This window comes from Hippoglossus stenolepis, chromosome 5 (assembly GCF_022539355.2).
Source record: "Hippoglossus stenolepis isolate QCI-W04-F060 chromosome 5, HSTE1.2, whole genome shotgun sequence".
Lineage (NCBI taxonomy): Eukaryota > Metazoa > Chordata > Actinopteri > Pleuronectiformes > Pleuronectidae > Hippoglossus > Hippoglossus stenolepis.
The window spans coordinates 16700377-16717980 of NC_061487.1; the positions used below are offsets into that span (position 1 = coordinate 16700377).

General features: G+C 41.4%; 3 protein-coding genes across 3 annotated transcripts in view; 1 reads left to right on the top strand and 2 right to left on the bottom strand.

Moving 5' to 3' along the window:
• Window positions 1-13: 13 nt before the first annotated feature.
• On the bottom strand, window positions 14-8098 carry synm (synemin, intermediate filament protein). Its single transcript, XM_035156284.2, has 4 exons — window positions 7168-8098; window positions 5985-6109; window positions 4577-4656; window positions 14-4388 (listed from the first exon to the last, which is right to left on the bottom strand). The coding sequence occupies exons 1-4, from the start codon at window positions 7963-7965 to the stop codon at window positions 2329-2331; spliced, it is 3063 nt and encodes a 1020-aa protein (XP_035012175.2). The 5' UTR covers window positions 7966-8098; the 3' UTR covers window positions 14-2328.
• Window positions 8099-8205: 107 nt separating this feature from the next.
• Window positions 8206-11437, top strand: pgpep1l (pyroglutamyl-peptidase I like). The gene is made up of 5 exons (XM_035156288.2): window positions 8206-9037; window positions 9110-9162; window positions 9291-9407; window positions 9648-9874; window positions 9944-11437. Exons 1-5 carry the CDS (start codon window positions 9007-9009, stop codon window positions 10179-10181), a joined length of 666 nt encoding a protein of 221 aa, XP_035012179.2. The 5' UTR covers window positions 8206-9006; the 3' UTR covers window positions 10182-11437.
• Window positions 11438-12704: 1267 nt separating this feature from the next.
• igf1ra (insulin-like growth factor 1a receptor) overlaps window positions 12705-17604 on the bottom strand; it is an 83143-nt gene continuing 78243 nt past the window's right edge. Inside the window, exon 21 of the mRNA XM_035156283.2 lies at window positions 12705-16240. Coding sequence (XP_035012174.1) covers window positions 15715-16240 — 526 coding nt within the window. The 3' untranslated portion in view covers window positions 12705-15714. The remainder of the gene's footprint in view (window positions 16241-17604) is intronic.

A 17604-nucleotide genomic window follows, 5' to 3' on the forward strand; every position in this document is an offset into this window, starting at 1 on the left:
CACTCACAAAAAGTACCCACAATAGCTTTTAATCGTGTTAAGAAATGAATCAATTACAAAGTTACGGCTGGAACCAATTTTAAACAATGCAATGATAGTTTCAGTAGAAATCATCACTGTATGTCAATAACAGCAACGATGTTGGGGTATCCATGGTGAACGTCCTCAATCAACACTGACTCAAACATTCTTTACACGTTTGTAAAGGTTTGTTTACGCTCTGACATGGCACATGGTGTTCAGATTACAATGTGTACAAACATACAGTATACACTTACAAATATTCCTTGTTAATATTTATGTGCAACAATGTAATAATATCTAAATTACTGCGGTTAGCAGATGATCAAATGTTTGGAAATCTCCTGTATCTGGGCACTTTAATGCAACAAATTTGAAATAGAAGTTCTTTTTGTAAAGATGTTTATAAAAGCATGGCATTCACACTGAATATTTTATTTCTGCAGGTTATTTTAACGTAACAGTGCCAAAAAGCCAATCTGTGAAGACATTGCTCAGTGGTTGCTGTGTAAAACATTTAAACAGGCTATAAACAGACGTTTCTGCCTCTGCAACAAGAACACAACACAACAAACCCCAGAGAACGCTCGGTGCCACTAAGCTGTCCATCCAAAAATAGTGAGCATCATGAACACACTGCTATGTCAGAGTAAAGGTGAATCCCTCAAGCCAACGTTGTGATAACAAACACATGTGGACAAGCAATCGGCGTTGAAACACGAAATTAAAATTGGACATGACATTAAAACTCAATGTGATCATATTTTCTTTCACAACACTTGCTGCATCCTTGAATCATTAAGTTCTGCCGCTTCCTTTCATTCTTTCACCTTACTCTTTGCTTACTTTAAATGGTGTGATCCACCATTTCTATTTACCAACTCACAAATCACAATATTGGAACTAAATATTCACATTAGAGATTACATTGTTTACATTGATTATGTAACCTGCATTTCGTTATTAGGTAATGAAATGTGCAGTTATTTTTTTGAATGTGTAATGTGCTAATATTCTAGTTCAATCATCTGACCATACCTTACTTTGTGAGTTACTTAAACAACACTTAAGTTCCACATTACTTGAACTACACCTTTACCTCAGAATTCAAAACTTGCAATATATCATGAATCAAATTACCATCTATTTCTTCACTCCCCTCACACCACCAGCCACGAGTTTAACTATAAATCTGTTCACACTCCTAACAACTTAAAATAAACCATTGTGTTCCAGGATGCAGTACACACCAACATCATTCCATTAGCAGTGCCAGAGAAAAATAAAAAGGCCTGCGTAGGGTGCCCAGCACCTCACAACTATCACATCATGGCTGACACGACCACGATGTGACAGTTGGGTTGATGATGTGCTGTAAACTGTCTGTTGAAGCTGTGCAGTACAGGTTAGTACAAAAATAGAGAAATCTAGAGAGAATAAACAAAACAGTTTGAAAATAAACTACAAGCTATAAAAAGAATAAAACACACTAGCGCAACCCTCCCTCAGTATAACTGACCCTAAACATTGCTACAATGTTACAATCCCAACTTAAGCTGGCATAATTTTAATTATACTTCTGCAAAAACATATACCATAAAAATATGTTTTAATCTGGTCATTTTAAAGAAGACATGTTTTTCTCTTTCCTCTAGAGTGTTTTCGAGTAGAGTTTCTGTGTCTGTAAAAGTTCTGCAAAGCTAAAAAGCCCAAAGTCCACACTTCCACACCATCATGATGTCACATGACATCATAATAGCCAACATTTGCATAATGTACGCCTAGCGTCTAGTCTGGCACGCCCCCTAACGAAGCCCGGTACAACAAGATTGGATGCCAACATATCCTACACATGCTGGAAGCGGTTGACCAATCACAACAGATTGGGTCAGCTGGCCAATCAGAGCGAGTGGGCTTTATCGTTATGTTAAGAGACAGGAGCTAAGACCAAGCGTTTCAGACAGAGGCTGATAAGAAGTGCTGCAGCAATGGACAGTATGAGCAAAGGATGTGTTTTTGAGCATGCAAACCTTTTCAAATACCCTAAATTAAAACTATAAACGTAAATATAAGCATAATATGTCTATGTATGCAGTTAAGTTTTAGGTAAAACACTCTTTTAAGTCGGCACAGTAAAACAGTGTACCAAAAGGAATTAGATATAAAATGTTTTACTGCAACAAATTATAGCATCATTACAATGTTTGCTATCAGCATTTATGCCCTTTGATCTCTCTGTATCTGCACTTCGACACTTGATACGACTGGCAGGTACTGAATTTAAAATATTTCTGACCAAAGTCTCTTTTAATCATCTTGGCTTTCAAGGTATATTGTTGCAACTCTTTTCTCTTGAGAAAACTCCAGTGGTTTCTCTGTGGTTTGAGACTGCAGCTCTCGCTCTGAAGATGCCTCAGAACGGCTGTCTTGTATGTCCATCTGGAAGATGGAGGATTTCTCTGATGGCTCTAGTTTGATGTGTTTCTCAGTGATTTCAGACACAGATTCTCCTTGGTTTGCAAAGACATCAAACTCTTCGTCATAAGCAACATCCTCTTCTTTGGAAATTCTGAAGCTGTACCCTCCTCCAGCACCACCCTCAAACCCAAGGTTGGACGATCTGAATGCTGCCATGATCTGCTCCTCAGACAGATCATCTCCTTCCTCCAGCAGCCCAGAGTCTTCCAGAGTTTGAGAAACATTTAGCTCGGCAACTATAGTCATGGTTCCATTGTCACTTGACTGCTGCACTCTTTTGACAGCCACATTCTGTGGACTCTCTTTACTCAATTTAGTGAGGAAAGCCAACTCCTCCCTCAGAGGACCAGAAACGGAGCCTTGCAGCTGCTCTAGAGCTCCCTTCAGCTGGTCCTTGGGCTCCAAAGAGTCCTCTCTTAGGAACTCCAGCACTGACTCCTGCACTACAGGGGAAACACAAACCTCTTCTTCAATGATGCACTCTGGGAAACTCTCTTTGACAAAGTCGTGATCGTCTGACATGAACTTGTATTCATCACCTTCCTCTACAATCACTCTTTTCCGTGGAAGACTTTCATCTTGGTAGTACCTCTCATCTGACAGGTCATCGACAATGCCATAGTGGCCATAAGAGGACATGCCACCACCATCCTCGGTTTCAGAAAGGTTATCATCTGGTGTGGAGACAAAATACTCATGAGGCTCTTGGTCGTGGGAGAAGTATGAAGATTCACTATGTCTAGAGACCTGTTGAACATGAACAGATCCGCCCTTGGACTGATCTGTGTCTGCCTCGGAGGATTTCATGGCATCATCATCATCACCCTCTCGTCCGTGTACGTCATCAGGGATGTTTTCTAGCTCCTCAATTTGGAAATATGTTGAGGAGGGGGCATAAAAAGTGGATCTGGACTTCTCTTCAACCTCCAGCTCCTCATCACTGTAAGAGTCCACCGGTTCCTCAATGATTTCCACCTTGACAGACTTATTTCGCAGGTTCTCTGCTCCCTGCAGGCCACTTAAAAGATTCTTGATCATGCTTCCTGTTGCCGTGTCCTCAATGTCCTCCAGTGACACCTTCTTCATGCCTTGGCTCATAAGTTCCTCCAGGTCAAGGTCTTCAGAAAAATCCAGCTCTTCCTCCACTTTGGACTCCAGCACAATCTGTGTTTTAAACGTGCCATCCTCCTGCTCGGTTTTCTCAACATGATATCTGATCTTGGATTCTCCCGAAGAGCAAACCTTAGCTTCCAAACCAGCTGGTCTAATCACTTTCTCAATGATCTCCTCTACAGACACAGAGTCTAATATCTTCTTCTCACTTGGGCTTACCTTATACTCTCTTCTCCCTTTGTCTTCGAACTCGCTGTCATAAACAGAATCCATCTCCTCTTCATCCAAAAGTTGCTTTTTGTTTTCTGGTTCAGTTTTCGTGCTCAGCATCATCATTGGCGGGGACACGACTCTCACTGATTTGGTCTCAGGAGTAGAAGACTTGATGGGACTGCTTTCGTTTTCCATTGAAGAGACTTGTTTGATTTTCACAGTTTTCTCCTCTGCTGTTGGTTTTTGCACACTGTGACTCATGGGGTTTTCCCTCTTGCTTGTTTGTTCATCTTTGGCAGCAGTGGTGGTGGCAGTGGCAGTGGCAGAAGCGGCAGCCTGAGCTTTGCTGAATGAGATCATGTCCCTTCTGGATTCAGGACTTTGATAACGATCTCTGCTTGCAACTGAAATAGGAATGACTCTAGAGGGACTTATGGACCCAGAGGGACGCACGGGGGATCTGCTCAGGCTTGACGTCTGTGGCCTGTACCTGATATCCGTGTGTGGTCTGGTTGTTAGGATGGAAGCTCTTGGTTTGTAGGGATGAGCAGGCATCTTGATATCTAAGGCAGAGGAGTAATTCACATAAGAAATTCATGTGTTGACATTTTCTGTTTAGTCTTGACACTTAAAACTGACTGTTTATTTATATTATATATTCATACATATTTTCCTTTATTGAGGTACTACGAGTCTTAAAGGGTTCTCTTGTGATCAATAGCAGTAATGAAGTCGATAGAGGTCAACATACTTATTATTCTTTCTCTCTGATGCTGATTCACCCTCGGATGAGCATCCTGCAGACCCACTCTGTCACCTTCCAGGAGAGCCCTGAGCAGAAGAAACAAGAGAAAATGCTTAAACACATATAATTATACATTTATAACTATTTTTCATATACATGCAATAAAAAAGAATCCAAGACAAATACCTCACAAGATGGTGGACATCAATCTGCTCTGCCATCTCCACCCTCTCAAACTAAACGCAACAGGCTTACAAGACGGTATGAACACAGGACCTGGCCATGTAGGGTAGTAATCACCAAAAAAACATAACAAGCCACTGTCTTGTAATAAAGACTTTGTGGCAACTTGATCAAAACACCTCACCTTTCCTTGGCCATGATTCACCAAATATGCAAGAGCAAAGTAGGTCCATCAAAAAAGGGAACAACCTCTCCCAATAGTGTCTCCCGAAAGACTGACCTAAAAATAGCGGCTACAATGCAGAGCACTTCCCGAGGAATCCCAAAGCAAAAGCTGACTCGTGACACCTTCAGAAACACATGCCACCACCGCGTCTCCCAGCAAACATTCGGTCTATTGCAGACATTCAACACACACCAGATGTGCCAGTGGAGAACCGGCCATGTAGCGGCGCCCCGGAGCAAAATTAGATGACCTTCTAAAGAACTACTTTGGAATTGGCTGCATACTGTAAAAAGATGTTGGTATACCTCAACAACTAAGTCTGTTTAATATCCTGTCAAATGAGGTAATAGTTAATAATATGCTGTTATAAATAATACTTTGGAAAAAACAGCTAGATTTAACATTTGAACCCTGAAAATACAATGTGTTTATCAACTGCTTTAAAGATAACTTTGCAATTTGGTAAGAAATTGTCTATTTGTGCGTGACCATGTCTGTGATCCGGCTAAGTTAAGAACATAAAACAACACATTCCAGGCTATTGCAGGATATGAAGATATGCTGGTTAAAACTTGACTTGCTTCACACAGGGAACAGGCCCCAGTGAAAGTTTAAACAACTCTGTTAAAAAATGGAACAGTTTGTGTAATATTTATAGGAAAGTGAATGTGAGGTATTACTTTTCAATTTATTTTATTGAAGGAAAAGTCTTCAGACCACTGCACTCGGTGCCAAGACCGAGAGGAATTTAATCATCAGATTTGTTCTAATGCATTTGATGAAATAACTAATTAAGCTAAAAGTACTTGAGGCAGCAGGGGGCAGGTTTAGACATTAAGCTCCTGTTTTCATCATGCAAATGTCCCTGGAATAATGAGGCTGTAGTTGACCTTTCAAACTTGTGTCTTTCCAAATAAGACAAATCAAATGGTCTGTTGTGAAAAGTGAGGATTCTACCCAATGAGAATGTATTCACTTCAGTCTTGACTGAGAGCAGCTCATCACCTGTAGGCAGCCACCTCCATGCCCAGATCCATCTTCACCTGGAGAAGGTGCTGATGTTCTCGCATCTTTGTTTCTATGGTGTTGGCCATCGCGTTTCTGTCGTGCTCCAGCTGCTCTATAATCATCTAGAGGAGGAAAAAGAAAAAAGACATTTTCACTTTGCACAAAGTTTAATTTTACAAGTCTGTGGTCTGTCGTATATATTTTTTAATGACAATACTAAAATCATTCAGCTCCCTCGTTAACTAAAGTGTGTAACCACATTTTATGCAGTGTTGTTAACTAGATAAATGTTTTTTCTGTGTTTGAGTCCCCACAGATTGTTTGTTTACATCTTATGCAAAAAGTACACTTTTTTTTTTTCAAAAATCAAAGTCATTCTTGTTCACACTTGTTTTACTTTGTGTTTGAGAATTTCCAACAACATTTAACATCCTACAACACATATCTTGCTCATTTCTAAAGATCCCCCCTGTGCTTTAACTGTGAGGAATGTGTCCTTGTCGGCCGCACAAGTGTCCGTCCATGTGTAGTATTTGTGTCCGTCTGACCTGCCTGGGACTCCATCTTTAGGAGACTAATAGGGATTTGTCAGTCTGACAGCTAATTGGTTTAAGTGGCTGGTGTAATCTAGCAGCTATAAAACACATGGAGGGACATAGTGTGTCCTTTAGCTACTCAACCTATGCAATCCTTCTGGGGGTCAAATGTTGCACGCACGATCCATGATTCCAACAGTTCTGGGAACACAAACGTGTCAGGCACCACTTAATGTTGGTAATGTCATTATGCACTGAGGGAGGGTTACATTCATTTTAAAGCCAACATCCACTAATTGTATAGGACAGGGTTCAACCAGAGTGAGGTTGGTTACTGGTCACACAATCATATATTATTCCAGTTGTAAATTTCAGCCTTGATTTAGAATCATGCTTAATAATGAGATGGACCCTTTATAGATCCTCAGCCACTGCAGCAGCTGCGTTAGTGGGTGTGGCAGACAAGAGGGAGTGGCCGCTCCCTTGGCCCAGTGGGATAAATGGAATATTGTTGTGTTTTCTTTTTGTAAAATGTGTATTTAAGGGCTTCATAGTATATATAAACCTTAAAACATATCCTACAGTCAGGTCTCTTTTGAATCATTGTGGATGTTATGTGTCCTGCTCTCTCGTCGTGTTCTCACCTGATATTCACCGGAGTCCACATGGAATTTTTCCTGCATGTGCATCAGTTGCTCCTCCAGACGCAGCTGAGCGTGGCCCTTTTTCTCCGCCTCCGTGCGTAATTTGTCCAACTCTGACGCGTACAGCATCTTCTCCCTCTGCAGGTCGCCCAGCCTCGCCTGGTCCGCTCTGATCGACTGCTCCATCTCCTCCACCTTCTGCTGGTACATGTCAAACGTCTCCATCCAGCCCTCGGACAGACCCCGCGCGTACTCCTGCACCTCCTCCACGGACGCCACCGGAGGCCCGCGGTAAGTTTGCGTGATGATGGGCACCACCCGGGAGTCCACCTGACGCTGGAGACGCTCCTTGTCCTGCCTGTGCGCTTCCTCCATGCTTTTACACTGGCTCTCCAGCTGGAAGAGCCGCTGCTGGAGGCCACTGTTGGTCTGGTGGGCGAGGTGGAGCTCCTTCTCGCAGCCGTGCAGCTCCCCGCTGATGTCCCGGCACACCTCGGTCTGCTCGCTGCACAGACCCTGGACACTCTGCAGCTCCCTCCACAGCTTCTCCCGCTCCATCTCCGCCTGGGACTTCTCCATCGACAGCTGCCCCAACATCCCCCTCAGGTCCCGCATCTCGGCCTTGTACCTCGGCTCCCATCCCGCAGTCTTCGTCTGCCTGAGTTTGTTGATCTCGCTCACCAGATGCGCGTTGTCCTGCTCCAGCTGCTTGGTCCTGCACAGATACTGAGCCAGTCTGCTGTTGAGCTGCTGCAGCTGCTGCTTCTCGCCCTCGAAAGTTCTCTTGAAAGGCAACATGGTGGCGTCTGGTGACGAGGAGAGAGTTCAGAAAGTGTCCCGCCTGTGCGCTTTAGTGTGAGGAGCCAGGTTCCCCCGGTGTGATCAGAGTCTGCGGCCACAACTGTGATGTAATGTGCGATCAGTGGCCTTTGACAAGTGCAGGAGGAGGAGGAGGAGGAGGAGGAGGAGGAGGGCGGGTCCTGTCCTTCCTCACTGGATCGTCCGAGCAGGTCCTGGCAGATGTTATGCTGCGTTTAAAGGTTACCTGACATATCAACTTCATATGATCCCTGGTGGGATCTCAGGGAGGAAAGATGTTGTAAAACGCCATTATTAGACAGTGAATTAAAAGATGAACCAAGTTTTGGAGAAACAACTGCAGAAATATCACGTTTATTAAAATAACAATATATTTAACTCATGATTAACTCTCTTAACTGTGCAACATCCATTCTGTCTGTGCAATACAATGGTTCATATGCAACCCACTCTCTTCATATGTTTCTATATTTTATTTATATCTCCACACACTTAAGTATTGGATGTTACTTATTATTACTTACTCTATTTTTGACTCTAGCTGCTATTCTATTGCAAATTTCACCATGGTGGGACTAATAAAGGATTATCTTACCTATTGATAGATTTATGGACATGACACACTACTCCATGACACTGTTGTACTCCATTACATTGGCAGAACAAATTCTTTACTTACTGTCAGTGGGGTATACTTGTCTAACTAGGCTACGTTTTCCATCACTATAAATAAACGTAGGGATTGGTCGCCCACAGTACGATTTTCTCATACATTGTTGTTTTTAAAAATGAAATATAAATAACATCTGGTAAATATAAATAAATAGTAAAAACTAAGTGAGATTTACAAATCTACTGTCGGCCCTGAATGCATCACTTCCACACTGACCATCAACATTTATTTGGCTGGGAAGAGCGCCCTCAAGCGGATAAACGGTGAGTTGCAGGAGCGCAGATGTTTTTTTTATTGTGCGGACATGAAATGAGCAACAACTGTTTACAACAGCGAACACGTGGAGCATGACCGGAAGAGAAACTGTGGTGGTTACAGGTGAGCCCACAAAGGTTAGTTCATGAATACTCTGTTTTCATTCTAACGTGAGATTTATTATCTACCTTCAAGGGTTTGGACCTTTCAGACAGTTCCTGGTGAACCCGAGCTGGAGAGCAGCTCAGGTGAGGTGTGTGTGGGATCCTCATCGAACCTTTACGCATTTCGTTTTTCACCCAAACGTCTCCAGAGGGGCTCCACAGTCATTTGTTTCTATAATGCAATGTGATTTTAAACAGTCATTTACCTGCAGGGGTTGGAGTCGGTTGGACTGGGAGAGCAGGTGGATGTTTCCATCAAGGAGCTCCCAGTGAGTTATGTGAAGACTCAGCAAATCATCGCTGAGATTTGGAAAACTCTTAAACCAAAGGTAAAGATACAGTTTACAAGTCAAGATCAGGGCTGTGGCCTGTAGAGTATTTTGTTATTTACTTTACATGTTATATTGATTTTATATTGTAATAAATCTAATTGGGGGGTAGGCATGTTGTGGGACAGACGTCAGACCCATTTAACACTCCAGTACAGACGGTAATAAATGTGTATCATTTAAATGTATAATCACTGTTTGAATATCTGACTTTACCCTTTGTGTTTGTGTGTGTTCCAGTTTGTGATACATCTGGGCATAGCCAGAGGTTCCAGTGTCGTCATGGTGGAGCAAACGGGGAAGAACCGAGGCTACAGAGACAAAGACGTGTGTGGATTCTGTCCTGAGAGACACTGCTGCATGGAGACAGGACCAGAGAGACTCTGCTCAGTCGTCAACATGAGGGCTGTTTCCAAACAGTTCCAGAAAGCAGGGATAGATGTCATTTACTCTGGAGATGCTGGCAGGTAGGACTCTGTCTGTGGTGGGACGGAAACTCAAACCTCATGAGGTCATGTTCTCTTTCCTATTTTCAGGTACCTGTGTGATTTTGCTTATTACTGCTCTCTGTACCACGGGCAGGGGAGAGCAGCCCTCATCCACCTACCCACATCTGGCAGCCTGGCCTCAGCCGACACTCTGGTACCTCTGCTGCAGACCCTCATTCAGACCATGCTCGCTCAGCATGTTCAGTCACAGCATGAAGGGAGGATGACGGCTGATTCTGCAGCAGACACACTCAAGTACAGTTTAACTTCTAGGAAAGATATTTAACAGAAAACAAACAGAAACCATGTCACTGAATGAAGAAATCAGAGGGAACTATGGCACTGAGGAGAATGTTTACCTCCGCCGAGGCCCTACAGCCAACTTATAAAACCACTTTTAACTCACTAGATCCAGGTTTTTATTTGGATCTGCACCAAATTGTACACACTCATAAAAACCAGTCCCCTAAACATCCCTGATCTTATTCATCAAGATCCAAATCAACCATAATGTTCACAAACGCCTTATACCTCAATGTTAAAGAAAGTAAAAAATATTCCTGGATCCAGAACTAAATTTAACGTATTCTTCTCTGACTCATATCGCATCCCTCCACCAAGTTTCATGGAAATCCGTCCAGCAATCTTTTGCGTAATCTTGCTGAAAAACAAACAAACAGACATAATGGACATGGACAACCTCCCTGGTGGAGGAGATTGAGTAGAACAGGCTTTCATAGTTCTCATTCATTTATTTATTCAAAATTTCAGAGAGAAAAAAAGAAAATACAAGAAGTTGTCAGATACACATTTGGAGACGGCACGTCAGAAAAAATACCATCTCAGCTATAGGTGTGAAAAAACTTTTTGAGGCCTCAGATACAGAGTTTGAAAGAAGACAGAAGAGTCTAGTGAAGGTTTTTTTTTTTTTTTTTGATTATTTCTTTCTCCAATCAGGTAATGAACACACAGATTTTTTCTTTTTGTGAAAAGTTATTATAATAAAATGATATTAGTGAAACCAAGGCCCCCTCAGAAGGAATGCAAATCATAAAAAGAGAGGCATGATAATGTTAAACCTCAAACTTATTATTGCAGTTTGTTTCAATGCACTGACGCATCCTCCATAAACCTGAGGTTTGCATGAAGAACATTCTGAAGAATTGAAATTAAAGATGTTTTCTAGCTAGTGACGGTTTATATTTACACTGGAAATCTGCAAACAAGCGACTAGTGTCAAGCTGTTATCTTCCATGTTTCTTTTATTTTCTACTCATGTTGTTTACCATGTCTACCCGTAATCTATGCAAAACATCCCTGTCCTACTCTTCGTCCACGTGTTTTATTTTAAAACGCTGTATAGTATGTGACAGGTTTGTGATCTAGCCAGTAATCCACCTAACAACAGGTTGATGTAATGTCTACTCTCAGAATTTGAAAAGATGAAATATATAAGAAGTATTCATATTTTACCCATCGCTTACTGTACACCCAAACCGGAAAAACAGAAACTAAATAAACGCACAGATATGTTCAGTAACTACACAAGATGTTTGCTTGTCTGGTGATTTTTTGTTGTTGTACCAATGTCGTGTAAAGCAGCTGTTTTTCAACCCAAGGATTGTTCACTTTCTGATCATTCTTCCTTAAAATCATGCACAGATTCAATCCTCAAGGAGAACTTAGATTCAGCACCTAAATTTCACATTAAGTATCTTTTTTTTTTTTGCTTTTTGGTTTTAATTTCCAAATTATTCCGTCTTCAAAAAGTAGAACTGAGGTTTTTTCTAGGTGAAGCTTCGAGATGTTAAAGCTCCGTCGTCACCGTTACGAGAAACATTGGTGACGACGGTATAAGATCCACTGAGGTGTCTGTTTGAACCAGCAGCATTAACTGTAAGTAAGTAGCAGTACAACAGGCCAGGAACAAAAGTGTGTTTAGGTAACTCTAGAAAGTCATGACATTCAGCAGGTAGACGTGGAACAGGGGAGATGAAGAAATAAACCAAAGTGATCTTTGAAAATAATCTTAGCAAGGAGATCAAAGTTTCTTCTGCCGCTTTGATTCCAACACCGACTGACAAAGTAGAAACATGTGGGAACATGTCTCTTTAAAGTGTTTGTCTATTGAAATATCTTTTGTCACATTCACACTACAGATCCAAACACACGACTAAATCTGATTTTTTGAGAACGTGATCTGGATGTTTGGACTAAATTCCATTGAAATTGATGAAATGGGGAGTTGTGTGGTCGCAGGCTGCAGGTGAACCGCAAATGCTTTTTCCCTTTGTTACATATTCCTCACGTTGACTGGTCGGACTTCTACATGAGCCGCTCTAGATTATTAAAGTGTTTGTGTCTTTTGAGGATTGGAGGTTGTGACGATGATATTGGAGATGGAACGTCTGCGCTCGGCCTCTTACGTGAAAACGACTCGCAAATTAGAGCGTAGTTTGAGGAAGAATATATAATAAAACAATAATATAAATTATTAATCATATCATATTTTCTGGTGATCGTTGAGCTGAACTTCCAGCGCATGAATTCCATCTCTCGTCCTACATCGGCTTTGTGAGGTTTATCTAGAATCCCTGTGGGTTTCATCCAGATGATGAAGTTTGTATATAGACTAATGAAACAGAGTGAGATGTACTTGTTTTTCTTTCCATACATACATTTAAAAGAGTGAGGTAGGTAGATATTTATATATATATATATATATGTGTGTGTATATATATATATATATATATAATTGAAGAAGGAAAAAAAGTTTTTTAAAGTCCCCCAGTCATGACACAAAAGAAAATACATACAAAAAAACTTTATACTGAATCATGGGGCATTTATACAGTGATTCAAACTGATATCACAAAAAAAAAAGGAAGAGGAAAAAAATAAATAAATAACACTCCTACAGGAAGAAAAAAATAAAACTTCAAAAACAAAGAGGGGGAGAGAGAGAAAACTCACCAGGCAACATTTCCAACAATGAGGAGAAAATCCTTCAAAAACACTCTTTTGACCTTTTCAGCCTCCGTTTTAAGACCTTTTTTTTTCCATTCATGCCGTTGAAATGTGTTCCCTTCCCTGGACTTTAACCCATTCTTTTATTTGGCTTTCAGGAGCAGTGATTCTTTATGAAGACAAACAAAATAAGACCTGTTCTCGCTTTGAAGACAGAAGTGGCGTCGTCGTATTGCGCTTGTTTGAGTAATAATGATAACAAATTTTTAAAAAAGGGAGGGAGAAGAAAACTGATTTTGTGAATGGGTGAAAGATGGTCGGCGTAATTAAGGCAAACAAGACAACCCAAATTAGCCCTATAGGTTTTTGAGAAGAGGCAAGAATATGGATGGGTTAAAAATACCAGCTCTAGTACAAAGGTATACTGGAACTCATCCTGACTTCAAAAGGAGGCACGGAAAGGGGGGCAGGTACAGTTTGTTGTAGAGGTCACTGAGGGGCCAAAGGGAAAGATAGGGGGCGCTATTGGACTCGGCACAACAAGATGACCACGGGGCGGGTGAGGAGGTACAGGGGGAGACATGTAGAGGACGATCATGAGAATGTGTGGAGAAAGCAAAGCCTTTACTTGACCTGAGATTGAGACGCACCTAGAGGGCGACGCTAGGCGCAGTGCTAGACAACAAAGTACAAAAAAGTGTGCAGAAAGTACACGCTCACACATCGAGCTAAGGTGTCCATTCCAAAATAATAATAATATTAATAATAATATTAATAATAATAATAATAATAATAATATTGACATCCACAAAACAAATACAGAAGAAACATTTCATAAAAAAATTAAAGGCAATGAACATAATGTAGTGTTACAGAAAAGAAAAAAAAACTTTGGGGGAAACAGGAGCAACACTTTTTATTTTCTTTGTTGTTTATGTCTAAATCATTTTATTTTTGTAGTTTTACTTTTATTATTTTTTAAAGATATAAGAAATGGACTGTAGTGGAGACCATAAAATACCAAACCTGAAGGATTCCTTTATATAGAACATCCAAAAAGAAGAAATAAAGAATAAAATAGCAGCTTTTGTTCTGTACAACAATAGAGGCAAAACATTTTGAACTGTAAAAAGTTTTCTCTTAAAAGTGACAAAAACCAATGATGTGTATAAAAACGATCCTGCAGTCTAAAATGCAACTGTAAGACCTTTTATATGTGTTTTGAAATGTAGAGAAACGAAGGACTGTTCTAAAAGAGACCTGCTGTGGTTTAAAAGTCGTCTCTAGGCTACTTCACCGATCCAACACCTTCTCGTTTTATTCGACTCCGTTTGCCGCGGTGTCATTTGGTGCCGTTTCATCCGAGCAGCAGTTTCACCCTCCAGGTGCAACGCACACTTAAAAAACGTCAGATAAGGTTTTGAGTAAATGGGAGCGGAGGCGGAGTCGTGTCCGTCCATTCTGGAGTTGGGTTGTTTTTTTGCAGTGCGGGACTTTTGATGCTTTGATAGAACAAAGACAGAGAGAGGCTGTGATTCAGAGCGGACTGACTGGAGTCACATGTTTCTTCCCTCAGATGCTCACAACATGAAAGTGATGACGGGATCAAGTTTTTTCTCTGATCTAAATGGATTTGGGTAGAAAACTTAGGTGAATCCCTCGTTTGCAACAGCATGCAGGTTTTTTTAAATGTAATGATACAAGAAGAATATGTTGGTGCAAAGAGAATTATTAGCATTATCAATTAGTCAATCGATTCTTTGGATTTGGTTTGGAAAAATAGTGCAGACAGCCGGAGGTGATATCTTCGAACTCGGGAAAAGCTGGAACCAATAAAATCTTGTCATTTTGTTTAATAAAGGAAATTATCCCTCCATAGATTTTTGTGTCTATGGATCCTGTTGACAAGTTTTTATTCTACTTAAAGATGCCTGTGCTTACATTCTGAAATCCTGAAGGAAACTAACATAGTCTTGCTTTCATACAGGTTTCTCTGCAATTCACTTATTTACTGTTGTGTTTCTTTCCACAAGCTTTTCTAGGTTTAGTCCAGCCCCAGTGCAGATGCTGCATTCTGAGACACAGACACACACACACCAATTTTGGTAACATTTCCGCAAAAATGCAAATCTCAACTCTGAATCACAGCCTTAAACTAGAAGGGAGGCCTGTTTGAAATAGGAGAGACAAAGCTTGATTTTGGCAACAGTTTGGCAGATACACAACAGGCCCCTCCTCTTCCATTGTGACCCACTCCTGACGGGATCCACACCCACAGAAATATCAACAGGAAAACAAAACAATTATCTTAGTCCAAACTTTCTGATTGAGGCATCCTCACATGATACGAGCCGGTCTGCTCACGACCACAAAGTCATTGTTGATGGAAAGTCACTTTTAGAACATATTATAGAGAGAATCACGTGTTTGTATAAATACACACTCAGATATCCACAACATCCTCTCTGATATCATCAGGGGAAAAAGTGCTCTTCTGTTCGATTTGCTGGCAGATATGTTAAAAATTATTTTCTCAATGTTCGTGTCTGTAAATCAGGACACGTGCCTCTGTTTGTTTTCCTTCTTGAAGGACTCGATGACGGAAGCACAGGCCGCACAGGAAGGAGATCCCCAGTGTCGAGTCTGAGCCGCCAAACTCCAAATGCTTTAGCAGGTTTCTGTCATTCTTCAGTTTTTACACTTTTGAGTTTGACCTTAGAGGAGTGGAGAGACCATCTACTGGCACACAGTAGAGAAGCAAGTCATTTCTTACCTCAGCCATCCCTCCTTAAGAGATGGAGGAGAGGTTTGTGTTACCCTGTGTAAGAGGACAATGAGGGACTGGTCTGATATCAGCAGGCCGACGACTGGGGCAGTGGTAATGCCCGTTCGTTCTTTCTGCCCCCGTTCATGTGTGCATAAGGTTGCATCTCATCAAAGTTGGGCCGCAGCAGCACGACAGGCCCGTTGGCCGAGACATGTCCTGAGTGCTTGTCCAAAGCTTGGCCCGGAGACGCCAAGGCTGAGGCAGCCGGGCCCGGGGAGGAGGGAGACACAGGTCCCAGTAAAGGAGTACTCGGGCCTTGCATGGGGGATAACTGCTGCGCAGAGGGAGGCGGTGTTCCTCCCGTGCAACCCGACGAGGGGGCGGCGGCAGCACACGGCTGCCTGGTGGTTGCAGGGTCCAGTGGAATGTTCTCCATGTTTTCTACCTCCATGTCCAGCTCCTCGGTGTCCGGCGGCTTGTTCTCCTCACTGTAGAAGAAACTCATTTCCCTGAAGGGAGAATCCAGTTCCTCTTTGATGCTGCTGATAATCTCCAGGAAGGACGGACGCATCTTGGGGTTATACTGCCAGCACATCCTCATCAGCTCAAACCTGCGAGTGACAAACAAAACAAGAGTTAGTATTGTACAGTAGACAATTCAGTAAGGTCTTTTTTTTTTAATAACATAGGTTTTCTTTCATAAATATATACAGATATAAGTATAAGTCTATACTTCCATCTATAGTTATATATTATTTTAGGTTATATTTTTGTCTGCGTTTGTTTGAGGCATGTGTGCAATTTAGTGCAAATAGCAATCTGGACTGGACGTAGTGAATTTAAATGTGGTTTCACGAGGGGACTGTTGGCCATTCCAGTTCATACTATGACTTCCGGAGGTTTCTTCAAAGATCATAACTTTGGATTTAACTGTTGAAGCCTCATATTACTTGAGGCTGAACATAATGAAAACTGTGGATTTAGTTTCCCCATCTCTTTCATTACAACTGTGCTATGACGGGATTACTACAGTCAGTACAGACAGGTGGAGTGTTGAAAGCAATGTTTAATAAGTGTGAGAACACTTAATGGGAAAGTTGGGTCAGACTATTGGACCACACTGTAGGTTCATGTTTCCCACCAGCAGGTGGCAGAAGACACTGAAGTTTAGGTCCATTTCACTCAGTTTTCTACACAGTACTGATGTCTCTCTATGTAGACAGTATTTATACAGTACATTGATGCAATGCAGTAATTTAGACTGATATACCACAACTTACAAGATTATTATTGTTAACTACAGTAGATTTAAAATATTTATTCTGAGCCTTTCAGAACAAGTTCACAAAGTGTTCCAGCCCATTGACTGTGTATTAAGATGGAGCGCTGTTCAGAAATGAAGCTAAAATATCCCAAATACACACACAGCCATCCTGCACATTTGTAGCCAGCGTCTGTGCAGTAGATCGAGGGATGAAGGTCGGTCTCAGCTGTCAATCGGACGTTTCACCTTGTTGTTATAGCATCAAATAACTAATCAAAACCAAACTTACTGGGGAAACGAGCCCTTGGACACACATCAGTGATAAAAACCACAAATACATGGCAAACATGTATTTGACATGTACATTGACATCTTAATTAGGAAGGTGTATTTATGACCTATACTGGAGCCAGCCACTAGGTGGCGATTTAAATATTTTGAGGGGGGGGTGTCATGTCATCCGTCTTTATTTACAGTGTGTTAAAACCACATAAACAGACTCAAACATTCACATTTTGTGAAATAGTCCTATGTTAGTGTACGTGAATGTAACACATGTACCTTCAAGTCTGATGGCAGCAGCTACAGACGTGTAAATTCACATATAAATACCTTAGTAATGGATGAGCTGGTGAATGTAATGAAAGGCTGTTGCGAGGTAATATTAGTGAAATTTGTAACCACCTCACTACAAGCACATTCATGCAGAGG